General features: G+C 49.4%; 1 protein-coding gene across 5 annotated transcripts in view; it reads left to right on the forward strand.

The window, feature by feature from the left end:
- The first annotated feature begins 1,011 nt into the window (after positions 1–1,011).
- Positions 1,012–27,932, forward strand: part of TBX4 (T-box transcription factor 4) — a 39,877-nt gene continuing 12,956 nt past the window's right edge. The window contains exons 1-6 of one of the 5 annotated variants that reach the window (XM_069874068.1): positions 1,013–1,257; positions 4,379–4,547; positions 5,556–5,714; positions 6,479–6,573; positions 18,167–18,286; positions 20,114–20,261. In XM_069874068.1, the coding sequence (XP_069730169.1) occupies positions 5,559–5,714; positions 6,479–6,573; positions 18,167–18,286; positions 20,114–20,261 (519 nt within the window). In that variant the 5' untranslated portion in view covers positions 1,013–1,257; positions 4,379–4,547; positions 5,556–5,558. Of the gene's footprint in view, positions 1,258–1,300; positions 1,481–4,331; positions 4,548–5,555; positions 5,715–6,478; positions 6,574–18,166; positions 18,287–20,113; positions 20,262–27,932 lie in introns of those variants that run through there. The other 4 variants (XM_069874067.1, XM_069874065.1, XM_069874070.1 and 1 more) reach the window with 4 other exon arrangements.

The raw sequence follows: 27,932 nt of genomic DNA on the forward strand, positions 1-27,932 counted from the left end.
AAGCCCCACTCAACGTTCCTTGGCTGTGCCAGTGACCACGGTACGTCTTGTGCGACCAGAGGCGCCGTAAACGGTGGTGACAGCTGCAGTGGCAGCAGGGCCTGCACCAACCCCATCCCAGCAGCATCATTTTGGCTCGGTGAGGGACGCAGAGCGGAGCTGCGGCTGCCGTGGGGCTTGCAGCCGAGCCGCACGGAAATCACAATGCGCTGTGCTGGGCATGGCTCTGCTTTTATTTTTTAAACCGCTGTTTCCATGTTGGTGTGGCCTCGGTTGCCTATTCCCATGCTCCAGGCTGCTGTAGCTTTAGGGCTTTTTTCATCAAAAAACACCAAAAAAGCAATCACAAAGCAGATAGACTAATTATATATATATATATGTATGTTAAATCAGGCTAGGATAGATGGACATTCACCAGGGCAGTGGTCTCTGGGTTATTCATTGTTACAAAGAGTGCTGCTGAGCTCACAGAAAGTCCCTCCCGTGCAAAATGTGCAATGGACTTGAAAAGTTATTTTTCTAGGTGCTATTTAAAAAATAATAATACAGCATATTAAAAAAAAAAATCCAGAGCAGTTAGACAAAATCAGTGCTAGTTTTAAAAATTAAAACAGTTCCACAAGTGCTTTTATTTGTAAAATACTCAAGCTTTTAAAAATTTTCTACGTACACAAATACTTGTTTTTAGTTAAATTATTACAGGTTACTTAGTGAACATTGCCTGTTTGCATCCTACAGAGCTTTGCTTGCAATTCTGAGGTGAGTACACTTGGTGAACTGGGACAAAATTATCAAATATTTTAAAATAAATCGGGATACGGTTGCTCGCTTGATTTAGCTGGTTTCAGGGGAGCTTGGTGCAAGACCGAGTAACACATTAGTTTACAACGTTTTAAAACATTCGTTAAAATATTTACTTGGTGGTCTAAAACAAAGCCTTAGAGCCCCAAAACGCGCCCGGGTGAGGCAAATACACGCGGATAATTCGACTTGAACGGTTTAGAAGCAGAGAATCGCTTGCATTTAAGACCACGCATATTTTCAATCCCCCCTTAGTGCATCTATTTTAGGCAGATGCCTAAGATTAAAGAGCTGCGTGTCAGCCCGTATCTTACCCACGCTTCCTGTCATCGTTTCTGTGCAATTTAATTTTGTGTTTTCCTTTCAGCCTAGAAGTGTTTGGTACCAGTCTCTTGGCAAAAGAGCCTGAGGAATGGAAGGGTAAAGAAATATGACCCAGCTGCTATGCACAATGAGGTTTGTAAGTCCTTGTATGGTATAAATAAGCATATTACACAGTTATTAGAAGTTTGGCACTGTCCCTGTTTAGGAGCCCGAGCCTGATGCTGTGTGATTCCTCCCGAGTACACGCATAATTCAGAATTAACACTCCATTCTTCCAGCCTTATTACTGGCCAAATTCATCAACTTTTTTTCCTCAGTCCTCATCCATTCAAACTCTCCTCGGCAGCGTAAACCGGTGAGTTTTCCACCCAAGCCAATAAATCGATGCCAACCCACGCGGCTGAGGCTCGCTCCTGACTTCACGGGAGCCGGGACCGGGGTGGGAGGGGGACCGGGACCAGGACCGGGACCGGATCCCGCAGCGTTTCCCCTCGTCGCCGTCCGCTTCGAACGGCCGCTCCGAGCCGCAGCCGTCGGGTACCGTCGGGTGAGGGCTTGGGACTCGCTTCTCTCCTCTCTCCGTCGTGGCTGGCAGGTTTTCTTTGGGGAAAAAGAAGTTTTTTTTCTTGGGGGGGGAATTGGAAGGAGAGCAAGGGAGCCGCCGCGGCTGGAGAAGCGGGTGGATCATCCCCGCAGAGCCGAGCCCGCTCGCCTTCTCCCGGCCGGTACGTCCTGGAGAAAAGCGACATTAAACTTTTATTAATCGCCGGTGTTTAGGGCCGAGGCGTGAGCGAGCCCGGTGACAGCGATGAGTGGGTTGGAGCGGCGGTTCCTGAACGCGGGGCTTATCCTCCCCCTGCCTGCTCCCGGCGATGATGAGCGGTGACCGGGAGCCCCCCCGCCGTCGGGGAGCCGGCCCTTTATCTACCGGGTGATGACAGTCGGGCTGGGTTCAGCCTCGCCGTGAGGCCCCCGCGAAACGCACGGAGCTGCCGCAGCCCGGGACGCTCCGTCCAGCCGGGGCGCTTCGCCTCTCACCGGGGAAAGCGGCCGCGGGCTCCCAAAAAAACGGGGCCAGGCAGGTGCTGCCCGGGCTAACGGGACGGGATCGGGATAAACCCAACGCTAAAGCATCTCAGACAGCGAGGGCCAGCCGGAGGAGGCTTTAGCTTTGTTTAATTAAATCGTCCCCACCTGCGATCGCCACCTCCGCCTTTTCTTTTGTTCAAGGGAGGGGAGAAAACGAGGTGATTAACGTAGGGAAGCGCAGGCAGCTGCGGGAGAGGGGAGAGAGGGAGGGAGACCCATCCAAACGGAGCCGAGAGACCGGCCTCAGATGCAGAGTAAATATAAAAAATTCACAAATTCACGTTGCCCTCGAGAGCCGCTCCGGGCCCCGCAGCCGGGAAGGGGCGGCTGCGCGCATCCTGCGCGGCTCCTGCGCGGCTCTCCCCTCCCGCGACCGTGGGCCCCGGGCTCGGCCCGTAGCTCGGAGGCAGCTCCAACCCGCGGAAAGCACCGCGGGGGCGCACGGAGCCGAGAGCAGCAGCAGCTCAGCCGCGCTGCTTCGAGACCCCCGCGCCGGGCCGGGCATCCCCCGCTCCCCCCCACCCCGGGGAGGCTCCTCGGCCCTCGGTCGCTCTCAGCCCCCGCTCCGTGTGTGCGGGGGGCAGGGGGGCTGCGGGTCCCTCTTTCTCTCGGCCTCGCACGTCGGGGCCGCCGGCCGCTCGCTCTCACCTGCTCCCGGTCCCGGCCCGCGGGCTCCTGCGGGAATTTTTCACCCTCACTCACACCCCCGGTTCGCTCGGGTCTTCCCCCCCCCCCCCCCTTTTTTTTTTTTTTTTTTCTTCTTTCTTTCTTTTTTTTTTTTTTTTTTGGTACGAGTGAGGAAAAGGTTCATTAAGAGGTTGACCCCACTTTACTTTTTATTCTGCTCCTGTTCCCAATTTCGGCACCACGTGACGGTGGGAGTGAGTTGGGGTTTAAATTCACTTTCAAAGAAAACCCTCGATAAAAAATCCTGCCCCGGGAAGCCCCTCCGGCTCGTGGCGATGTCCCTGTGAGCCCGGGGCCGCGGGACAGCAGCGGAATCTCCGCACCCGCCCGGGACCCGCCGGCTCGGGTCAGCGGCTCCTTCCCCCGGCGGAGCTGTCGTGACATAGAGCGACGCGGAGCAGTGGGGCTGTCGCGACAGGTAGGGTAGGGAGCGAGCCTGGATGCGTTTTAGCCGCGGATGGATGAGAGAGGAGGATGCGGGCAGCCCCGTCGGGGTGGAGGTTGTGAGCGCGTGTGTCTTAGTAATCGCGACAGCAGGGTTGGAACGGCCTGTTCGGTCGCGACAGCACCCGGGGGCTGTCCCGAGGGGGGTCTCCCCGCCGCTGGAGGGTTTGGCTGGGCGGTGGGAGCCGCGAGCAGGCGGGGTCGGGGCCGGGAGCGCCTCGGGGAGACCCCCGGGGAGGCTTTGCCAGCGGCCGCACCGCTGCTGCTCGCTCTGGGGGGAGGCTCGGGGCTCTCTGTCGCGACAGAGGGAGGATGCAGAGCCCTGTCCCCGCTCCCGGGGGCTCAGGGAGACCCGCCGGCGAAGAGCAGCCCCGGGCCGGTGGAAGCGGGGGGTTCGGCTGCGGGTGCGGCGGGGCTGGGGACCCCTCGGAGGGGTGACCCCCGGCCCTTCCCCACCGCATCCCCGTCGCCTCTCCCGGGCAGCCCCGGCTCCTGCCGCCGAGTCCCGCTGCCTTCGCATTCCCGGCCTGCAAAACCAGCGCTTTTCCAGCGCGGCCTGGGCCTCCCGCAGCCCCCCAGCCCCCGCTGCACCCCACGACCCCCCTGCGGGGAGCGCCGGGACCGTCGGGGCTGGGAAGGGAGCGGTGGAAATGGGGGTGTCCCCCACCCCCCCAGCACCGGGCTCTCTCCCCGGAGCACCGAGCGGCTCCGCTCGCCGCCAGGCCCCGAGCAGGGCCGGGAAGGCCGGGAAAGGCCTCGGCCGGGCTCGATGAGCGGGGTCCGGGGTGCGGGTGCCCCCGGGAGGTGCCCCCCGGTGCGGGGCGCGGGGCTGGGCCGGGGGAGATGGTGCCGGGCCGGGTGGAGCGGGCCGGAGCGGGTCTGTGGGGACGTGATTGACAGCGGCAACGTCAGCAACAGGAGGGGAAGGGAGAAGGGAGGAAGGGGGGGGGTGTGGGGGGGGGGGGGGAGAGACAAAGAGGGGAGGGAGTCGAAAGGCCCCAAACTGGATCTTGATGGAACATTTTCCGCCCAGATCAAGGGAAAGTGAATCCGCGCAGCGGGGGATGCCCCGCACGCCGCTGCCATCGGGGGCCGCCGAGCCGCGCCCGGCCTGAGCGCCCCGCGGATGCTCTTCATGCCGCTGCCGCCCCCAGGCCAAGCCCGGAGCCCCCCGCTGCGCCCCCCGAACCCCCGCCGGCCGTGTGAGTTCTTGGGGGGCTCAGGGAAAGAGGGGAGGGAGCGGGGGGGGGGGGCCGGTCCCTGCAGCCCCACGAGCCCCCGGGGCGTCCGCCGCGACCCCGCTCCGTCCCGGGGAGCAGCCGCATCCTCGGGGGGCGCCGCCTTCACCTGTGCTCCCCCCCCCGGGGCACCCGGCACCGGGAGCAGCCGCCCTGCATCCCGTCCCCTCGAGGAGCCGCTGCGCCCGGGGGCTGCGGGGGCACCCGCCGCATGCGACCGAGCCGGGCTGGAGATCCCTCTCGGCGGCTGGAGCTGCGGGTCTCAGCCCCGCTCTGCCCCGGGGGGCTGGGGGAGAGGAGCGCCCCGTCGAGGGGCTATCAGAGTCTCGCCGGGGGCAGCCCCTCGGAGCTCCTGCCTGTCCGTCTGTCCGTGTGTCCGTGGAGCGGGGCGGGCGGCCGCGTCCCTCCGAGCTGTAAAAGCCGGGGTTGATGCGCGGCAGCCCCGCCGGAGCTGTCAGGCCTTATCTTTATTGGCTTTTCCCAGTCTCCGTCCAAGTTGAAGAGGGGCCCTTTTATCTCGCAGCCCGGCGCTCCTCCTGTTTACACCGCCCGGCTTCGCCGCGGAGCCCCCGCAGCCCCGACGGGACGGGCTGCCCTCCCCGACGGGTACCGGCCCCGCACGGTGGCAGAAAAAACGGGGTGAAGGGAGGCGGGGGAGAACGGGTGGGGGCTCAGGGGCTGCGACCACATCTGAGATGAGCCGCTCGGGCCTCGCGGGGCAGCGCAGCCACGCGTGGGCGGCTCCCCCGAGGGGGCACAGCGGCTTCCCCCGGGGCCGGGGGGGTTAAAATCGCAGTGTCACCGAGTGCCACCACCCGAGGAAGGAGCACGGGCCGGGCTGAGAAGGCCCTGACCCCGCAGGTGGCCGTGCCTGGGGCTGGAGATGGGGGGGAAAGCTGGACGTGGCCCCCGGTGCTGTGAGCTAACGGTGCGCCTCTCTTTTTTTTCTTTTTTTTTTTTTCCCCCCCCAAGGAAATGCTCCAGGAGAAAAGCCTGTCTGAAACCGAGGAAGGGTTTCCAACAGCCCCCGCGCCCGGCCATGCGGACTCCGCCGCCGGTTCCCCGGCCCTCGGTGTAGCCGGGGGGAGCAGCACCCCGCTCAGCAGCCCGCAGCTCCCCGACCCCGAGCAGGTACGCCCCGCGGCTTCACCCCTCGCTCCCTCCTCCAGCCTGGCGCCGGAGCAGCTCCCTCAGTCTTCAAAAAGACCGTTTTTCTTTATTTTTGCGGGTTTTTATTCCCTGCGCGAAGCAGGCGGCCCCGCCGTCGGGTGCAGCGGGTCGATGAGGGCGAGTGGAGCCGTCGGGTCCGCTCCTCCCGGTTTTCTTTTTTTCCTACCCTGTTAAAAAAAAACCCAAAACACCTCTGGGCCCGTCTCTGCTTCTCTGCCCTTGTCCCCCGCGCCCGGCCGGCGCCTCCCGAAAAAAAAAAAGGATCCATGCAAAACCCGCGGTCCTGGATGGATCAGCGGATCCGTGTGTCCCCGCCAACGCTCCTGGTTTTTTCGGGAGCCCAGGGTGAAAGTTGGGGACCGTCCGCACCGTCGGGGCACGGAAACCCCCACGGGAAAATAAAAAAGAAAACAAAAACAAAAAAAAAAAAGAGAGAGAGAGAGAAAAGATCCCTTTGGCCGCAGAGTCCCGCCTGGATGTGAAAGTCTGCAATTAAAACCGGCCTCAGTTTGTTTCTCTTATTTTTGGCAAAGGGCAGTGGAATTTTTGGGATGCGATCCTGGTCCCGCACAGGCAGGACAGAGCCTGGTGCGGCTTTGCCCGGCGCCTCTGGCCCTGGGGGTGCAGCCACCGAGCCCTCTGCCCTCCCCAGCCCCTCTTCTAGGTTTTCTCAGGCATTCCTTGCTGTTCTCAACATCTTCTTTAATTTTTTTTTTTTTTCCTAGACAATAGAAAATATCAAAGTCTATCTCCATGAGAAGGAGCTATGGAAGAAATTTCATGAAGCTGGAACCGAAATGATAATAACCAAAGCAGGCAGGTCAGTGAAAATTCCCCCACGAACACGTAGCGCTTCCCATCCGTGTGAAACGTCCCTGTTTGCCGAGAATGGGCTTTGCAGAGCAATCGGTGGCATTTTAAAAATTATTATTGTGATTGGAGATTTCCGTAAGATTTTTTTTTTTTTCCAGTTTAAACTGCATGTGTTTGAGTGTGGAAATGAGATTGTGGATGTAAAAAAGATTTGTGGAGTCATTTGCTACTTCTTTTAGTCCCAATTCTCTTTGGTAATTCTTCATTTTATTATTTAGTTGGTTTTATTTTGGTTTTGTTTTGGTTTTGGTTTGGTTTTTTGAGGTGTTGGCATGATTGTGGCTCTACAAATACCTTTTCCTTTTTTCCCCCCCCAAGAAAACCCCCCTCCCCATTTCTGCATTGTGCGCTAAGACTCGGGTTGGGATACTTTGCACCAAATTTTTAGCAATACAAAAACTTAGGCTATGCTTTTAATTTCAAAACTGAAACGGGTATCACTTTTATACTGTTAGATGCGGGGGGGGGGGGGAAATCTGCCTTTCTTTGGAAATAAATAATGATTTTTACCACACCAGAGCCCCTTCAATGTGTCCACCCAGGCCTTGGGAGAGAGGGAGCCCAGCAGTTTTTCTTCCCCAGGGAACCCATCCCTGTGCCTGCCCAAGGCTCCTGTCTCACCCGGGCTGCTCAGGTGGGAAATGGCAAAATTAATGCCTGAAAATTAAATATTAGAATTAAACCTCAGACCATCACCCAGGAGTCAGACGGTTCCCAACACGATTTGCCAGCTCCCACTGTGGCTACCGAAATATCTGCCCTTGGCTTCTGCGGCAGCGAGCTTGCTGGAAAAGAAAAATTGCCAGACTTGGGTATTTTGGGTAGTAAAATCCGTTTAATTCTAACACGTGAAGCTCTGTAATTGCCGATTTTATGCCGTGCTTGAGGGCTGTGGAGAAGGGCACTCGAGCAATGGGAAGAAAGCAGGAAAAAAAATCGCAGAATCGATTTCTATGCAGATTCTATTTTATTTTTTTTTTCTCTGTGGTCCCTGATCCTTCGTGCAGGGCGGTTGGGGAGTCGGGAGGGTCTTTTCTTCCCTGTTTGCTGACCATACTGTGAGACCCACGAAGCAACCTCAGAGTCTGGGGAGGGAAGGGCAGTTTCCCTCTCCTCTCCCGTCCTCGGCGTGGGGAATATCTAATAACCAAGATATTCCCATTAGTCCCCCCGGAGAGGGGATGCGCATCCCGGGAATCTTCAATTTCTTTGTTATTTAGCGTATTTATGATGTGATCACGCGAGTAACTGTCCTCATCACGGTACATTTTGGTGTGTAAAATCTTAGTGCGTGTTCTGTAGCGTCTGCTGATGTGAAGAACCGGATTCATTCTGATAGGTCTGCTACCTAAGTCAGCTAAGACCAAGGGGATCAAGACCTCAGATATTTCACCCTTAATTTATAGTATCTGAGTGTGTGTCTGTGCGAGGGACGTGTAATATCTCGACCAAATTCTAGACCCTAAGCATCCCAAATGTTCATGTTATCTCTTTGTAAGTCTTAAATGTGGATTGTTTAAACAAATCCATGTGTATAGGGCTCAGTCCCACATTCTTTGTCTGGTGGAGCTGGCAGTGCAGGCGTAGTCACCTTTCAGGAGGATGAGGATGGGGCTGAGGGGATGGGGACATTGACCCTAAGATGTATAAAATTTTATTTTTCAAATTATCAAGTTCTCCATTTTTGAAAATCAGTGCAGCACCGTCAAGCTAAAATTATTTTAATTTTTTTAAATTATTTTTTTTAAAACAAATGCTTAAAATGCAAATGAAACAGAATAGCCGAATAGCAGATTAAATGAGCGTGAGGAGGGGAGAAAAATCGAGCAGCTTAACTCCCGCGGTCGCTTAAGTCTCTCCGCTCCTCGCGGGTGCCAGGCTGAGCCCCTCGAGTCCGTGTCCAGGGCAGCCCCAAAACCCCTCATTGTCCTGCAAATACGAAATGCAAATTATTACTTAGATTTTATTTTACCCAAGCTCTTTAAATAAGGAGTAGCGGTAATAAACCTCCTCTTGACTCAGTTAAAAAAAAAATATATATATGTATAGTTAATGGAGATTTGTATGCACTTGCGTTTAGCGCTGGTGGGGTGGGGGGAGAAGAGGGAAAGCGGCTAATTGCAGGCACTAATTAGGACTCTAATCCCCCTCCCAGCAGGCACAGAGATGCCCCTGAATGCAGTTAGTTGAAATCACTTAAATGTCGGTCTGTCTGACCTCAAGGGGCACAAACGAAAAGAAATTGAAGCCCGATTTTAAAATTTCAAACAACAACAACAACAAAAAAAAGTTATTTTAATGACAAGTTCACTCAATAGAGAGGAAATGTAAAGCTCAGCGGAAGCGTTAATTCCATGGCAATGGTGTAAAATGGCCTTTTTGTATAAACAAGGCAAATATTGATAACTTAGTGGTGGGAGAGAGGGGGAGTCATTTGTTTCGTTCTTCGCAGCGCTCCACAGAACGAGGCAACTATAAATTATCTAGAATTTAGGGCTGAGAATTACTTTGGGGGATTATTACTCCCTCTTAGGACTGATCTGTAGGAGACATTAGGAGAACACAGCAACCTCAGCATTGAAACAGAAATCATGTTGTTGCCAAGAAAGCTTGATTTATAAAGTGGAAACATCTTTAAAATGCGCTCGCTATCTTTTTAATGTTCGCCTGCTTCATTGTGGGAGGGGAGGAAAAAAAAAAGAGATTATTTTATATTAAAAGGATCATCAAAAGATAAAAAGTTTATGTTAGCGAAGTTCCCTGAACTTTGAATAAAACCGCTCGCCTCCTTCAGACCATCGCAGCGCCCAGAGGACGGGGCGCCGGGCCCCATAAATCAGAGCCTTTCCTTGTTCCTCCTAGTTGAGGTTTGTTCTAATTACGAATTTCTACTCCAGAGGGTTTTCTCTTGCCGCTTTTCAAAGGCTGAGGGGGCTGCAGGGCGAAACCCGCCCCGTCTATGCCCTAAACCGGCGGGGAGAGGGCAGAAACCCGGCCACGAGGGATTTTTGCTCATCGCGAGGAGAGTTTTGCTTTTTAGGAAGGCAGAAGGCAGGTGAAAACTCTGGGGTTTGGATGGATGGGAGCCCGGCTGGCTCCTCTGAGCCCGGCTGCAGCCTCTCCCGGTCCCTCTCCCCGGTCCCGGTTCCCGGGGCAGCCGGGGCGCCTTCCCGGGATGGCTAAAAGAGCTTAGACCCCTACCCTGAGCTGGGCATGCTTGCCTTTCTAAATACATAATCATTATTCACAAATCATCCTATTTATTTACATATATTTTTGATTTCAAAAAAAAAATCAAAAAGAAACAAAAAAAACCCCACAAACCCCAAACCTAAACATTTTCCAGGCTGTGGGATGCTCCGAATCAATTTAATACAATCGTTTTAGGTGGTAATAAAGGGGACAGGGTATGTTGGAGGGTGGAGGTGCAGGCGTACATGTGAATTCCTCCCCCTCCCTGTGCCTGTGTCCCAGCCAAGCGAGCACCTTTCCTGCTGGAATTTAACTATTCTGTCCTGATGAAGTTGTGTGAGGAGTGGGTAAGGCACAAACCAAACCAAACGAAAGGCTTCATTCTAGCTCTTACTTTCCAATTCATCTTTTTGCTCTTGTATCCTATTATTTAACCAAGTAATTGTAATTTTTTTTTTTTAACTTTGTGGCAAACCCCACTTAGTCTCTCACGTTCTCTCTGAAATCTCATCTTGCAGCCCTTATTAATCTTTGCTCACACACTCTTCCTAGCACAGGATTTCTTTCTTTCTGCAAGTCTTTATTCAGCTCTAGCCGGTCACTACTTTTTCCAGGGTGCTGGTCTTTGCAGCATTGTGTTTTCTATCCAGATATTGCCAAGAACAAACGATTTAATGTAGCTTATGGCTAGTCAGTAAAAAACACAAGTTCACAGGATGTCTGGTAACGTTTTTGTGAACAGTTGCTGAAGAGAAAATAGTGTGTCATTCCTCTATGGTAGCACAACCATTCCAGAGATTTGAACAGAAGGCATGAGACACTGAAATGAAGTTTTGGCTGGAGTGCAGGATGCGCACAGGTACAAAGACAGCTTTGGTCTTTAAGGTAGCATGTTTCAAGGAGCATATGTAGGAAAATGCTGCACAGGAAAAAAAAAAATCAATAAAACAGCTTATATGGGTGGAAAAGACACAGCTCCCCTGTAGATGTTCAAGTTTCACTTTAAAAGTGGCTTATTTCAGTTTGAAAAAAAATAAAAATCTGTTCCTAATCAACTTTAGTAAACCAAAATAAAACCAGTTTTTAGGACATCAAGGTCTGAAGAAGTATAAATACTTTGGCTAAGCTGGTGCAGCTTTCCTCTGTGAATAATCCTTTAAAAGTTGAATTTTCCATGGCTCTGTAGGGCATATGGATGCCCAGTTCTCATTACAATTAAAGGGAAATATTTGTCCAGAATCTTTTGAGGTAGTTACAAGAATCTCTGCTAAAAGTTTTTGATCCAAAAGCAAACTTTAATATCCGAGATCAGCGATGGAATGTGAGCCATCAATTTAGAACTTGGAAATAAACTAGATATTTAAGGAATGTTTGACCTGCTTAGTCCTAAATTTGGGGTCCTGGAATTACCCTGTTAGGGCAAACTCTTGCTTTTAGAGAAAGGATCAGGAACAAACTCCAATGGCTCTTGCCTGTGCTGCTGAAGATGTCAACAGCTTTGGCAAAGGAAGACAGATCTTGTGCATGCTGAGTAAGGCAGGGATGGGATTTTAGTTTTTAATATGCTTCTCTCTTCAAACAGCGATCCTTGCTTTTAACTTGTTAAAGATACGGGATGCCTATGGTTAAGGATGTTCCCAAAGCTTTCCACACTTGCCTTTAGGCTGGAGATGTGGCAACGCTGGCCGTGGTTTCAGGGGAGGGTTTGGTCAAGCCCAAATCACCTGGGGAAGATCCTCACCATCACTTGAGATCTGCCTCTGTGTTGAAGGTTCCTGGGCTTCAGATCACCTTCTTCTCTGCACTGATGAGCCGGCACATGGCCTGGCACCAACACCAAGGCTGCCCACGGCTCCTCCAAAAGTCCCCACGGAGCCTGCACAACTGGAAGGGCCACAACACGAAGGGAGCAAACCTGCCCTGAGATGCTTCAATGCTGGGGTGTTGGCCACACTCTTGCACAGGTTCTCTCTGAGGCACTTTTGTGCTGCTGGAGGTTGCTGGCATCTGCTTCTCCCATCCTCTGGCTTGTTTGGACCTGTTCTGCTCAGCTTCGGCTACAGCAAAATGGAAGCACTTGGGAAGCATCCCATGGCAAGAAGTCTGCCCGTCACCATGAGGCAAAGAGAGGAAATGTCTCCATAGCATGAAAGCAGCCATCCAGCTCACCCAGTTCTCAAGTATGTGAGAAACAATGTTGTATTTAAAAATTAGATGTGCTCGCCAGAACAACCTCGCCATTCCAAAATATAAAAATCTCTTAACTGTCTGACCTTCTCATCACTAGGTCATGGTCCTGCCACCAGATAAATCTCTCCTATCTGTCCATAGACTGAGAGTTCAATGTTGCTTGTGTTAGTGACAGTGAATTTGGGGCTGAAAAATGAACTACTGATGAGAACTCCTGTTGAACCTGTATTGTTTGTTATTCTGAGGCAAGGATCTGGCATGGGCTAATCCAGCACTTCAAAGTTAACTGCTCTTACTTTGTATACAGAGCGTCATAGCGGAGTGGCGCGGGTGATAAGAGAAATAAGGGACTGAGGGTTAGGATACACTGGGAAAATGGGACCCTGTTGAAAAAGTCTTTGATCTCTTTAAAGTATTTTCTGAAAGCAAGAATCTATCAAAAAGGAAATGCCATTTAAAAGGCTAAAAGAAACAGCTGACATCCCCAAATTTGTTTTAATCTGCCCCGGCGAATATTATTTTTAAAGATGCGTTAAGTCAGTGGAAGAAATACTTGTCAAAAGAAGGGAAACTAGAAAAAAGAACAAAGGTCATCAGAATGGAAACGTGGTTCTTGGAGCCTCTGCACACCAGTCCTTTCTTTGTCTCCTAGCAATGAAGATGAGGAGAAGCATCCTTAAGCGACCATGGACAATTCTCAAGAAGAATTAGGGACCAGATTAGTCATTATCAGGGCTGTAGGCATGTCATCTGCCTCAATGCTTTGAAATCATCACTGCAGCTTCTGAGAAGGTGGTCTTTCAGCCATCACATGGCTTGTTAGCCAAGATGTTGAGTGATTTCTTGTTTTTCTGATTCTTTCACAATATGTTTAAGTATCGTGATTTTCAGAAAGCACCATACAGGAGCTTCTGTAAATCCAGTCATAACTTTACTTGAGCGCTCTAAAGTCAGAGATTGTAAAATCACTATCTGACTTTGGAAATTTTTGTCTTTCAAAACTCCTTTTGGAAATCAGTGGGCTGCTGAAGGGCTGTGGGACATTTTTACCCCCTGAAAAGAAGGAAGGAAGCAGCCAGTGGTATCTGAACCCCCATCCACCCAACAGGGACATGCACTGAGCACCAGTCCGCATGTTCCCATGGGCTTCAGAGAGCACCAATGGTCTTTGGTGAGTTGCTCCAGCAGGACTCGGGTGTCTCATTTCCATGCAATTTTCTCTATGGAAATATCAGTTGAGTTGCCAATAACTTGATTACTGCATGCTGGTCAGAGAAACCCTTTCCCAGCTAATGCATTAGTGGAAGCATCAGAAATGGTGTTTGTATCTAAAAAAAGGAAGGTCAGATCAAATCCTTGGAGCAGGAGGGTAGTGAGGTTCGAGGGGTTTACAGAGGCCACCTTGTCACCCAGTAGCACTGTGGTGTGAGCCAGCGTCCCTGGGACACACTGGTCCTGGGGTGCAGCGTGGTGTGGGGTAGTCAGTGCTCAAAGTAGTGGTTTGAGCTCTTTGATCAGCTCTGATGCTCTTGGTTTTCTGGCTGCACTGGATTGCTGTCTCCTACCCGAAAATAAGACTTTATTTGACGTGGGAGCCTTGCAGTTACCCACCTCTCCAGAATGAACCTGGAGTGCTTGCATGGGGGTTAAAACACGCTTAAGATGCCCATGAAGTGGCCAAGCCTGAGGAGTCCTAAAGGCTGGGAACTGCCGCTCCAAACAAAACCAAAGCTTTCCTCTTATCACTCACTTCCAAATCCAACCAACCAATTACACATTAATTAAAGTTTGTTTGAACATAATAGAAGCTTTGGCTCTATGTCAGTAACTGCTCCATGGTTAAAGGGATTGGATAGTAATAGAATAAATAAATAAACAAGAGATGCTTATTCTAACAGTTCATTTTAAAACAATTTGTGAATATCATGTAGAGATAAAATGTGCCTAGCATAAACTTAGCTAAGCAATGACTGCTTCATTATCAGAACAAATAATTCACTCACACATCATCTTTGAAGCTTGGGAGGGCTACAGAATTGTGCTGCATGTTTATTTTCCTGACTTTTACTGTTTTTGCTACATTTCATCTGCACTGAGCTGTGGGGAAGGGTTTAGCTGTGGCTGTGGCAATGCAGTGCCAAGCCCTGATGACGCCAGCCCTGCTCCCACTGCCTTCAGTCTCTAGAGTGGGCTCAGCCCTCCCCAGAGCATCACGCTGCATCTCAATTCCCAGCAACTGGGTGCCAGGCTGTGGTGTTTTAACGCTGTATCACGTCCTGCTTGCAGAGGAGGGGGGCACTGTAGCCTTTCTCCTGTGATTGCTTTCTTTGAGGGCAGCTTTCTCATGTGAGCGTAGGAATTGATTTAACTTTTCCCCTCTGAGGCGCAGTGAGAGCTTCTGCAATTGCACAGCAGCACCATATCCCTCCTGGTGCAGGGAGGGAGGTAGAAACATGCCTGGCAGAGCCACTAAACCCAGCAGAGTGCTTTGAGGGTGTAGGAGACCATCAGGATGGTGCTGAGGAAGCTGGACGGTCCCTTCTGCACTAGATTGAGCTGGAGAGAGAAGTGGGTTTTGAATGAATCCAAAGTTGGGGTCTTCGGACAACATTTTGCAGGATTGGCTGGTGCTTGGCTGCATCGCTGGCTGTCACACAGGCGTGCTGAGGGCTCATGGCCAGGCTGGGAGCTGGCAGGGGAGCTGTGGGGCTGCCCCGTGTCTGCTGCGAGCAGCCAATGCACCTAATGTGTGCTGGTGGGTTAGCTGCACGCTTTGTGTGGCTTTCAGAGATATAAGCACAAAGAAGTTGGTCTGGTCCTGTACCCCCCACCCCAGGGACGGCAGCGGCGTCTGCACATTCAGAGCATTCGTTGCAGCCCCGGGACATCATGTCGGACCAGGCTTTGGGTCTGAACAAAAGATATTGAGACCAGGAATTGCTGCTTTTAATCTCCTGATTACTGGGGGCTTAAAATTCATCTAATAGTTGGTTTATCCTGTGCTGCAGGTGTGCCCAGCGCTTAAGCTCACTGAGCTTTCCCGTGTGCACAGCCGTGGCAGGGCTGCAGCTGCCTTCAAATACAGGAGGTGTTGCTGAGGGTCAGATGCCGCCTGCTCAGATACATTCCCTGGGAAGACCCGAATTCACCATTTTTGTAACCAAGTTGCGCGCAGCGAGGCTCTCACTTGGTTTGGAGTTGTACGCGGCAGTGGGTAGGAGGGCGGGTAAGACATGGATCTGTCTGGGTCTTGCTTCAGACCTCCCAGCAAAGCCAGGATGAGCTTTCCCAGAGCCTGGCAAGACGCTGGCAAGTTTTTATTGCAGCACTGGGTTATTCTTCTAGCGCTGCTGGTCCCCGGGCAATAGATGATGAAGCAAGCTATTGTCAGGGAAAGCTGGCCGAAGCGAAGCATCCTTTGTGGAGACGCCCATCCGCCCAAGAGATTTGGCAGAAGGGCTGGTTATGCAAAGCTACTACTGAGCGTAGAGCCCACGGCTGTGAGTAGCTCCATTGACCTGGAGTAAATACGGGGAAGCAGGCAGGTTTTTGGCCTCTTCCCAGGGAGCTCTATAGACCCACTGTAGGCACGGCCCTGCTCCTGGGCAGGGCTGATGCAGCCCAGTGCCTTCACCTTGGTTTTCTGCTCCCCTCTTTCAAGTGGGACATTTAATACAGGCCAGGACATGATATTAGGTGCTTTCTCTTGCCTTTTTTTTCCTTTTTTAAAAAAAAAATTGAAACTCTATGACTGCATTTTCTTGGACCCAACTCTTCGGTTTGTCATGCTTTCCCACCAGAAATGCACAACCCATGTTTGTATCGTATTGCAAAGAGATATTTACTAAACGAGTGCCTGCCAAGGGGTTGGGAAATATGTTTTCATTAAGAAAATTAAACTGACAAGTCCCTGGACAGCACATTAGTCGCATTTTTTTTTTTAAGAACAAAATGCAGCAGCTAATAATAATGATGAAATGTCCATGCACAGCCAAATTACTAAAATCTACCCTGTGTTTTCCTGGAAAAGAATGTGGGGAGTTGGCAAACTTGGTTGTAGCTGGGTCTGTCGACTGCCGAGTACAATGCTACCACTGCAAGATACCGAGCGGTTTGCAAGTTAAGCAACACCTTCAATCAGATGTGCGTCCCCATTTGTTATCCTTAAAGAATTTCAGCTGTATATATTATAGTAGTACTTTGGCTCTTTGTATTTATTTTAGAGGGCTATACTAAAGAACATTATAAACTGAGGCATGTCCACGCTATATGAACTCCATATGCCGAAGCTTAATTTTAAATGCCATTAAAAAAGCACTTAACATTTACAATATATCAGTCCGGCTACTTTAGCAGCTTGGATGTACTACAGTAAATTAAATGATCGAGGAAAAAAAGAAGAAATTCAGAAGCTAGATGTTATAAAATCCCCGATGCGGGACGATTGCTTTGTACACACAGTAACTGTCAGATTGTGTCCATCTTATTTCTAGTTTTTAATGTATTTCGCCCCCTTTTTTGGTTTCGTTTTTGAAATGTCATTTTCATGCCTAATTTTGAAAACTAAATCTTGGCATTCAGATGATTTTTTTTTTTTTCCATCGTGTGAATCGGGCTATGTATTTGCGAATTGAAACGTCCCACTGTATTTATCCAGGTGCCTACCTGTAGGAGGACAAGGTTAAGAGGAGTGCAGAGTTTATGAATGAAAAATCAAATACGGACATTGGTAAACCGCCCCTTTTTAGTCCCGGCTAATTACATGGTAAACATCTGGAATTTATGCAGGGTGGTTAAAAGAGTCGATTGAAATGATTGCGAACAGGGCCCATTTTGTTACCTCCTCCCCAAGCAGAGACAAAATGGTGGTGCAGGCCTGGGCCAGCTCGGCCGGGCCCGGGGGCGACGTGCCGGGAAACGAGGGATAAAAGAGAAGGGGGCAAAGCAGCCGTGGTGTCCGACGGGGAAACGAGATGAGAATTGGGGCCGTTATTAATTGGCGTGATTAGAATAACCCTAAGATGTAACAATTCTCACCCTCCGGTCCCTTGCCCTGGTGCAAAGGAGGGTTTTCCGTTCTGGCGAGTCGCTTGAAGGCTGTGGTGAGCCAGCTTGCCCCATGGACTTAGCTTTTTTACCGGATGAGGAAGAGGTTGGGAAGATTGAGCCAAGAAAATAGTTACTCTGAGGATATTAAGCGCCCGATCCTACAAATCCTGGCTCCTGAAGCAGCCTTGAGGGCTTGGGAAGGCCAGGGCAGTGCCTATACCCGCCAGGGCTGTTTCCTTTGGGCTGCAAGACCAGTCCGTGATGGTATATACTGGCTTCATGCTGATAGCTTTAAAAATAATTCTTAATGATGACGAAGATTCTTTAGATATGTAACATATACATAAACGTTCATTAAGGCTGCACTGGTTTATGCAACATTCCCTATTTGGTGTCGGTTGCTACGTGTCCACTGAAGTCAAAGGTAGATCAGTGGGACGGGTGCGTGTTCGGTGTGGAGCCCTCCAGTGCTCCTTGCTGGAGCAACGTTTAATGCACGCGCTCTGGATCTGGGAAATTTGGGAAGGCCAGAGGAGCAGCAGTGCAGCACCACAGGGTTTAACCCTTAATCTCCCCCTAGGCTTTAATGATCCTCAGGTTTCAGGCTGCTGAAGGGAACACAGGTTCAGCTACGGCGTAGGACTTGGTGTCATGGACATTGGGAGTGTGTGGATGAGAAAGCTGCACATGCTCAGTTTCTTCTGAAGTGTTGTCAGATCTCATGCTTTTTTATGAACTTTCATGGCAGTGAGAAAACTGCAGTTTTTGAGATTTCTGTAGGACACATGGAGCCTCCTGGGGCAGTGAGGGCTCCCTGTCCACACCTCCCATAAGGAGGGATGTGTTGATGCCCCCCATATCCCTCTACATACCCCTATTCGTATTTGTGCCCCATTTTTGCACTAGCCTTTTGCAGCCCATGCTTTGTAGAAAGAGTGTTTAATTCAGGCGATGTATGAGCAGCAGTAGTAATGTTTTGCGGCTCATTTGTCTTAGTGTGAATTCACCATATGGTAGATCTGCCTTTTGGGGTGCTACTCCAATTTTCCATCAGCTCCAGCACTGCTCCAGGTCATTCACTAACATGTTAACCCTTTGCTTTTCCTAAGGAGGATGTTTCCTAGTTACAAGGTTAAAGTGACAGGAATGAATCCCAAGACCAAGTACATCTTGTTGATCGACATCGTCCCGGCTGATGACCACCGCTATAAGTTCTGTGACAATAAATGGTAAGAGGATGTTTCTGTTTGCCTTTTTTTCCATAAGAAAATTGCAATTGGATCGACCGTTTACTGTGCAAACTCGGAAACCAACACACATACCTTCCCATGGGAAGGATGCCAGCATCCTAGAGCTCTCTTTCGTGGAGCAGTGGTAGATACAAGAGCCAAAAGCTGGAAGTTAGAACCAGACAAATGCAAAATAAAACATTCTTAACAAGCCAGGGGATTAACTGCTGGAACAAATGGCTAATGAAGGTGGTGGATTGTCCATTTCCAAAGTGCTGGATGTATTCTCAACGGCGATGCTTAGGCCAAGCATAGGTTAACTGGCCGTGTGCAGGTGTAAGAGGGTAAAGCAGAGACTGCATTGTACCAGAGGCTGGAGTTGATGATCTAATGCTCCATTTTGGCTTTAAAAATTAGGTATCTACGTTAGTCGAGATATTTTTTCTAATTCCTTTCTTCTACTATAGTATTTTACTTTTAGGAGGTCAGCTAGAAAGCAAAACGTGGGGTGGTGTACTCAAAGCCATGGTTCAGCCACGCTGACCAGCAATCAAAGGGAGCAGCAATTCCCGCTAGCGCAGTCCAATGCCAGATCTGTCTGACAATTTTTTTCCTTCAATTCATTCTTCCTCTGGAGTTTCTTTCTCTTCTGTTATTCTTCCCTTCCCTGTGCCTTTGATGGTAAACTTACTTACCCAAGAGGCAGCTAGCATTTTTGTTTTCTGATGAAGGAAGCATGTTGTGTTCTCTTTCGATTTTTATCCTCCCTCACTGTGACTGTTTTCTTGTGCTTTTCCAACACCCAAGCCCTTCCACTGACTGATGCCTGGTGAAAAGACGAGCAATGGAAAATTTCATAGTCATCTTAATGGTAATGAGCCTGATGACATCCTATAAAACAGCAATATTTCACTTGTGTATTAGGACTGCTCTAGTTTTAAAAAATCCCTTTTCCGTTTGCTTTTGTCCTGGAATGCCGCTGGGTAAGAGGAGTGGATCGAGGGCCTCTATGGCGTGGTGGCCACTTCATGTTTTAAACATTAAGCCCTAGATGATGGATAGTTGTTAACTGTGTTTAATTTAGCTCATGCTGGACCTAGAGCTGTTTCTCTTTTTCCTTTTATTGCTGCTGGAAAGTCTCTGTTGTTTTTGGTAATATTGCTTTCATTGGTGTTTTATAAGAGGACAACAATGCGCAGTAGTGGAGGAGTCATCATTAAGTGACTTAGTCTTGTGACCATGAGAACTGGTATTGGTGATGGTGCGGATGTGAGGGCAAGGGGAGCTGGCAGTAGGGTGCAAGGGGCAGCACACAGCTCTAGAGTGGGGAGCAGCCCCTTCCCACCAGAGCTGCTACCTGACCAGGGACTGTGGGAGCTCTGCTTTGCTACAGAGGATGTGTACCCATGCTGGTACCCACTCCTGTCCATGGGTAACTTCTCTGGGGGAAGTGTGTGAGATCATCTCCCCTTGCAGAATCTCCTTGAAGGCCAAAAACCAAGGTGAGATTTCCTCCTTGACCAGGTTGAGGCACTGCCCTAAGGACATGCCACGTGGGAGCAGAGATGAGGTTTCTCCACCAGCCTCCGATGCTGAAACAAGAAGCCTTGCAACCTCACATGTAGCAAGAGCCTCTCTGATTCTTCATGGCCCCAGCATAACCCTCCAGGGCCCCAGCATAACCCTCCAGGGCTTGTGGGAGGGTTGCTGAGCTGAGTCCAGGGACAAAACGCTCTCCTGTATTCGGCCTGGTGGCCACTGCTGAGGCGATGCGATCTGTAACCTCTGTGTTTGAGGTGATGCGATCTGTAACCTCTGTGTTTACAGGATGGTGGCCGGGAAGGCAGAGCCAGCCATGCCGGGGCGGCTGTACGTGCACCCTGACTCACCGGCCACAGGAGCACACTGGATGCGGCAGCTGGTGTCCTTTCAGAAGCTAAAACTCACCAACAACCACCTGGATCCCTTTGGACACGTAAGAGAGATGTTCTGCAAGGGTTTTGGTCAGAGGTGGGCTAGTGATGCTGGATTTGTGTCTGGACCGGGATGCTGGTTGGAATGTTGCAGTTAATCTGATAGGAATGGTTGTACTCGATGATCCAGTGGGTCTTTTCTAACCTGGTGATTCTGTGATTCTGTAATTTGATAGCAAGGAGCCACTTTTATTTTTTGCTGCCAGTGCAGCTGTGTGGGAAGTGGTTAATGCTGAGGGAGGGGGGCTGTCGTGGCTGCATGTGTGCTTGCCTGCTCTTCGAAATGCAGTTTCTGACTTGCTCAGTCGTCGCCTACTGGATGCCACCGACCTTTTATTTTCTGCCCAGGAACATTCCAGGCAGCGCTATGGGATCTGTTGCTGTGAGCAGTGCATACAGCTCACTGAAACAGGTTGCATAAACTCAGTATTTTTGAAGCTGGCTTTGGCAGCCCTATAAAAGATGAAATATTTTATTTGGAAAACCTTAATTCATGTGTGTTGCAAATGCAGAAGTAGGGAGTACACAGTTATCTGCTACAGTGCATTTAATATCTCAGCACAAGGTCCCTTCCAACATGACAGGAAAACGAGTGCTTATAAAAATACAGACTTGTCTGGTTTGCACTATCTGAGCTGAAAGTCATATAAAAATAAACAAACCTTGTTGGCTGGAGGAAGGAAAGACAGAGTTTAAAATCCTTTTAGGTTTAGTGCCATCAGCTACTACTACTACTACAGGTAAGACAATCTACTTTGTTTCATCAAATGTGGTTTTTAACCTGTCAGTCTTAAAAGCAGCAGCAGTTTAAGGGTGAGGGGGGCTGTGAAAAGGTCCCAAAGAAAGATGCAGAGTGAGAAGGGGTGTATCCGTCTTGCTCAAAATGACCATGCATCAAGCCTCTAAAGAACAGATTTTCACGTGCATTTAATTGTCCTGATGGAACCTAAAGCCGTACAGAAAGTGTGATTCTGACACAGCTTAATCAAATGGAGCTTTATGGGGTTAACTCCAGAGGCACGATGACCCTACCAGCTTAGAACGCTGTTAAAAATCCAGAATTTTTGCTCTGTTTGTAATATTCTGCAAATGTTGCACTTCAAAAAGCAAGCGTGCCGATCCTGCGTGTCGCTGCCGCGGCAGAGCCGGGCTCTGGCAGGGTGACACCGTGATAACCCAGCCCTGCACAGAGCCATCAGCAGTGCCGGGAACTGACCCTCTTCCCCAACCTAGTGACCCCAATGAAACATGTGTGAACTTCAAAGACTAATCAGGGCCATTTAATGCTGATGTTATTAATCACAGGCGATCTCTCCCCTTCGCTCTTCTTTAAGGGAGAAAGCACCACGGAAATGAAATGAAAACAACTGTGTTAAGGGCTGCACAGTAAAAATTATATAAAGCCCCCAAAAGCTGGTGTTTCAGTGTCAGCAGCTGGACCAGCCTGCTTGCTTTGCACGTGGCATTTTTTTCACTCCTGTGTTTTTCTCTTGGTTAACTGTGCAGCTTAATATATGACTGTTTATGTTGTAAAATGTAAATCATAAAACATACAGGATGTTCAATGTGGCCGTAAACCAAACAGGATTTGCAGTGTTGGTTTTGCAACTTTGAATGTTTGCTTTTCCTGACTTTGTCATTTTTTAACTGCAGTTTTAACAGGGAAGATTCTCTCCCCTGCTTTAACAAACAGCCTGTTTGTCCTCCCACAGAGCTTCCCTAGTGAGACAGAGGGAACTCCAGTTTGTGTTTTGGGGCCATCCCTGCAGCTTGACGTAGTGGTCGTGTTCCAAATGAGCCTTGCTTGGTCCCCTCGTGCTGTGCGAGCTGTCCTGCCTCATGCACAGCCCAGCACACTCTGTCTTAGGCTGCTGGGAAAATACCTGGAATAACCTGTTTGAAATGCCTTGCTGTGCAGTTCAGGCTTGAACTACCTGCCTGGCTAAATGGGATTTAGCCTCTTCTCAGGCAGTTCCCTGTTAGACTTCTGAAGTAATCATCTTTTTTAGAGAATTGGTGCTTCACTTTTTGCTGTAGTCATGGAAAGAGCCAGACTCCGTACCAGGCAAATGTGAATTTTCCTAGCAGCTCATCCTGAGACTTGTTCTGCTGCTGTTGCATGGGCAGCCAGTGCCCGGGGGGCTGGCAGTGCCTGTGAGGTGTCTGCCTGGCGTGGCACAGCCCTCCCAGCCCTGCCCACGGCTCTCCAGAGAAGGCATTGCATTATGAATAATAACAGCTTCTCATTTCTAGGAATTTGTTCCCAGCGATTGCAAACGATCCCTTAAAGCTCCCTAGGAAAAACAAGTCAGAAAACCCACAGGGTTTGTTTGCCTTCTCGTGCACCAGCGAAGGCTGCCTGCCTGTCATTTCCTTTTGTCTTTGATTTTCTCCAAACCTCAAAACTATGCGGAGCGATGATTGCTGCAGGCTGCTGCTGGTGCTTTTTTTGGTATGCGGGCAGCTGCCCAGCCAGAGCCGTGCTGGCTGGCCCTCCTGGGCATCCTTGGCCACTGTGGGCACGCGCAGGTGTCGTGACACCAGGCTCCCAACCTGGCTCGCACCGCCCTGGGCTCCAGCTCTGCCTGGCATCCCAAAATCCTGCAGAGCCCAGCCCTGCAGGCAGCTCTTTGCTGCATGTGAGTGATCCCCCGCAGCCCCTTTGTGCTAAATATTCCTTTTCTGGATTAACCATTTTTTTGGTAGATGCTTTTTTGGCGAAAAAAGCAAAGAAAATCTTCTAGCTCCCCTGCCGGTTGATGCTGAATGTCAAGGTCGAGCGTGTGTGGTGTTATGGGACTCTTGCAAGAAGGTCTTGGTGGATTTTATAGGCTCTTGATCGCAGATGCAGCTGGAGCACAAGAAGCCACTGTGCGTGGCGTGGAGGGGAGACGAGTTTGAAGGGTAAACGCATCACCACGTGGGGCACGGCTCCCCTGAGCATGGCTCCTGGGCACCTGGGATCTCACCTGAAAAACAGATAGGCAGAAGTTTCACATTATTTCAGTGTATTTGTTGATAAGTGAATCCGTGCCCTGACTCTCTGTGCTCTAATAGCTGCTTAACGTCGGGGACAAGTAGCCCCATGGAGTTCATAAAGACAAGTGTAGGTACATTTGAGGCTTAAAATAAGTAAGTTAAACAGCTTAATTAATAAGCCATGGAGCCGAAGCCCCTGCTGTAATCCATGGAAGTAGATTGAAGATTATTTACTGTGCTGGCGGGAGGGGATGCCTTTCAGGCGGTGCTAGAAAACCTCGCTTTCCGACACCCAGCCCATAAAATCCAGCCACCAACCATTCCTCTTCAGTTTCAAAAAGCTCATTCCTGCTTCTTCCACTGGGCAGCTATCTCTTGCGGTAAATTATTATTTACAGTCAGAAGCAAAGGAGGCATTTTTCAATGCAGACACATAAAAAAATGCAGATTTTAAATACGAAGAAATTAAATGCAGAGCTCTGTAATCTGCCTGCAAGCCCCTCTGGTCAAGCAGGTTTTGTGGCAGGTAAGCCTGTGCCCAACTCACACACCATGGTCTGAAAATGTGGGCTGTATATTTTCCTCTTGGGGGATTTTTTAACTGTGAAAGGCTTCTTTCACACCAGGCTTAACAACTGAGAAATGCTCATGTTGAGCATGGATTAAGAACTCACTGTAATGTTTAGCTGTGGCAAGGTCTATCTGATCCTAAAAAAAGCATTGTAAGCCATCTATGCTTAGAGTAAAATCTTAATTTATGTATTTTCAAATCTTTACATGCAGAGATAATCAGCCTGATAGAGCCTCAGATTTACGTGGGGCTGGTGAGTGACAGTAAGTGATTCTGGCAGGGCCAGTGCTTCACTTTCTAATGCCACGAGAATAATAGTTACGTATACTCTGTCTTCAAAGACATTCTCTTCAGTGCGAGTGATCTTCCCAATTCCCACTGTATTCTGCTTGAGATGCACCTAGCTCTGTTTTCTGGATGAAAAACGCGAATGATGCTTTTATCATGAGCCAGATGATATCATTGCAGGTGCTAGCAGGTCAGTTAGCTAACACCAGCCATAGATGGTGCACCAAAATAACCTCTCCTTTGGAAAGGATAACGCAACACCCATGTTTCTTTTGGAAGGTTAGTTCAGGGCACATGGGGGAATATCGAGTGAGTCCTGGCAAGTATCTCTGTAGTGATAAATGCTCATGAATGGAATTCCACTTTCCTCAGAGGTTTAAAGTATATAAACAGTGAGGTGGAGGGCGCCCGTGAGACCGTCCTTATGGTCAGCGAGCTGTGCGGTGGTGCAGGCAGCTCCCGCTCCCAGCCCCAGCAGGTGAAGGATGCTCTGAGTGGGTGTGAAGCTGCTGAAGGGGCATGAAGAGAGGGTTGCTGAGGGGCTTTGGCTCAGACTGGCAGTGACGTTGGTCTCCTGTGTGACTCATTTAATTTACTCAGTATTTTCGTCATTTTACCGTTCAGGCTTTTCCTCATCTCCTGGCTCAAGGTATTGTTTAAGCTGCTGGGACTGCTCTTTGAAGCAAAACCCATCTCTTTTCTTTTTCATTTGCAGTGCTGAGCATGAGTGCCTGCGTTACGGCGACAGCGCAGGTATCTGTAATAACCCCCCAGCTGCAAGTGCTGCCCTGAGCTTGAGCGGCAGGCAGAGCCGGCGAGGGAAGAGTCCTTGCTCCCACAGGACTTTGGTGGGGCTACCCACTGATGGTACCTAATAACATACATAAAGGTACTTAACGTACCTTGAGAGGTGGTGAGGATGAGCAGCAAGGGCTAAAAACTGTATTACTGTAAAGTAATATCCTTAAACACAAGGGCTGCTGCGAGGAAGCAGAGGATGTTAATTAGGGCAGATTTTAATTTGGTCTTATACTCTGTACGTGACAGCTAGGGAGGACACGAGGATGCCTTTCAGGCAGCAGTGAGATGAATTGCCATGAAAAGTGGCAGGTTTTGGTTCAGCATCAGGGAAGGCTGTGGGTCGGTGGCTCCTGGAGCTGTCTCCAGAGACATGCTGGCAGCACAAGAGCCCAGCTTTGCTTGGATCTTTCTCCTGAGGACCTTTGGAATGGGGTTTTCGCTATTCAGAGGAGTTAACTTTGAGCTGGATGGCAGCTCCGAGGGAAGCGCGTCTCATAAGCTGCAGTATATCTGGAAAAAATCTCTATCTTGCTCTCAAGCCCCTTTTCCCCTGATCGTAGGCAGGAACACTCAGGAGCCACTTAAGGCCAACACTTGTAGCCATGGAGTAACACTGGAAAACAGCAGAGGAGGAGAAGCACATCACATCACGGGTTTCTACTTTTATTGTTGTTAATGACTCCATTGAAGTTCAGCCTCTGCCAGAGGAACCAGCCTTTCCCATGGGCTTCTGCAGCCAGGCCAGCTTGGAAAGGGCGATAGCATCTCATCAGTATTTCTGGCAGGCTTCAGGTGGGACCAGATCAATTGGAAAATATTTTCTTTTTTACAGAATGTATAAAGGTATTTCTGCAGAAAAAAAAAAGGAAGCTTGGAAGTGGAGATTGTGACAAATAACAGTAGATATTTAATATGATCCCCACCCAACACATTATTGCTGAGCTTGGTTATGTTAATACCCTGTACCTATCTTGCTCCTTGGCTGCTGAGGTGCTTCTTAATTGCCATAATGGACTTAATCTACTTTTAAAGTGTGGGGTTATTTTAGTTTCTGAGATGTAACCTATGGAGGTTTAAAGCTACAGGAGTTCTGTCTGTCACATTTTAAGTGATATTCCTGGTTTTCTTGACCAAAATAATCTATCTGCTGCTTTACTCTTTAATGCTGATGAGTTTGTTAGTTCTTTCCACATTTATTGTTTGCACACTTGGTTTTATTTGATTATTACTGAAAGTCTTAATTTTCCCCCTAGTCTTGGGGTTTCCCTCCTATTTTCTATTAATTCAGTTTTAGTGTTTTTCTGTTTTGCTCGTCAGGCACACTGAGGCACTTTAATTAGCTTGATGTCCTAGTAGAATCATAGTCTCGTTTGTGTTGGAAAAGATCTTTGAGAGTGTCAAGTCCAACCCTTAACCTAACACTGCCAAGTCCACCTATAAACCATGTCCCTAAGCACCACATCTACCCGTCTTTGAAACACCTCCAGGGATGGTGACTCAACCACTTCCTTGGGCAGCCGGTTCCAGTGCTTGAAAACCCTTTTGGTGAAGAAATTTTTCCTAATCCAGTCTAAACCTCTCCTGGCGCAACTTGAGAGCGTTTGCTCTCATTCTATCGCTTGTTCCTTGGGAGAAGAGACTGGCACCCGCCTCACTGCAGCCTCCTTTCTGGGAGCTGCAGAGAGCCATGAGGTCTCCCCTCTAGACTAAACAGCCCTTCCCCAGCTCCCTTCCCTTCTCTGGATGCGCTCCAGCCCCTCAATGTCTTTCTTGTAGCGAGGGGCCCAAAACTGAACCCAGGATTCGAGGTGCTTCCCCAGCGCTGAGCACAGAGGGATGATCCTGTCCCTACTCCTGCTGCCCACGCCATTGCTGATCCAAGCCAGGATGCTGTTGGCCTTCTTGGCCACCCAGGCCATTTCTAGTTTGTGTTCTCCAGCTGTGAACCAACACCCCCAGCTCCTTTTCCTCCAGACAGCTTTCAAGCCATTCTTCCCCAAGCCTGGAGCTTTGCATGGGGTTGTAGTAACCAAAGGACCCGACGCTGAGCCTTGTGGAACCTCATATACGTGGCCTCAGCTTGTCCAGATCCCTCTGCAGAGCCTTCCTTCCCTCAGTGCTCCCATCCAGCTTGTTGTTGTAGGCAAACTGACTGAGAATGCGCTCGATCCTCTTGTATTGATAAAGACAGAACTTGAATGAACTGTCCCCGAGGAATTTATTGAGGTATTTTTCTTGTTTGCTTGCTTCATAGCTTGAGACCAGGCATTTTCCTTGCCAGGTACTGGTATGAGGTTTGTGTGCTGCCTCAGCCGCAGCTTTGCTGCAGCTCTGGGGGTCGCCTGCAGCTCCCCAGCAAAGTCCTGCCTGGTGGGAAAAGACATGATCTTGCTGCTTGCACCCTCCTTGTCCTCTCTTAAAGCAGTGCTGTAGCATCTCTGTAGCAGGAGAGCAGCTTCATATCCTCATTTTAGGATAAAAATTTTATTTTTATATAATATTTCTTTGAAGTACATGTATGGTTTCTTATATATATATATATATGTAAATATACAGCATTTAATATACATATATGATTTCCTTTATATATATAAGAAATCCATGTGTGTGTGTGTGTCTCCTGTTACTAAGCTAGTTTGTTTTGTCAGTTCATTTAAAACTTGGAAAAAACTTTTGCCCAGCCCTAAATTTGAAGACTATTTTTTTTTTAGAGCATCACTAAATCTTCTGCTAAAAGAACAGTGATAAAGAGAGTTTTCTTTTTTCCTTCATCATCCATTTTAGGAAATGTCTTGCAGCTGACCTGAGAAACAGAGGTACCCAAAACAATTATAAAATTTGATGTGAAGATTTACATCGTCTGCTTTGTTCTTGCAAAAAAAAAAGAAAGGAGTGGAGCCGTGTGCTGCCAGGGCTGCATGTGTTTCCCAGGGATGGATAGATCTCAGTGTGCAATTTAAATAGCTGAGTAAGAAACAACCAGTGGAGTTCAGGGTCAGAAAGAAGATTTACATCTCTTGTGTTAAATATTTTT

This window comes from Phaenicophaeus curvirostris, chromosome 21 (genome assembly GCF_032191515.1).
Source record: "Phaenicophaeus curvirostris isolate KB17595 chromosome 21, BPBGC_Pcur_1.0, whole genome shotgun sequence".
In the NCBI taxonomy this organism is placed as follows: Eukaryota; Metazoa; Chordata; class Aves; order Cuculiformes; family Cuculidae; genus Phaenicophaeus; species Phaenicophaeus curvirostris.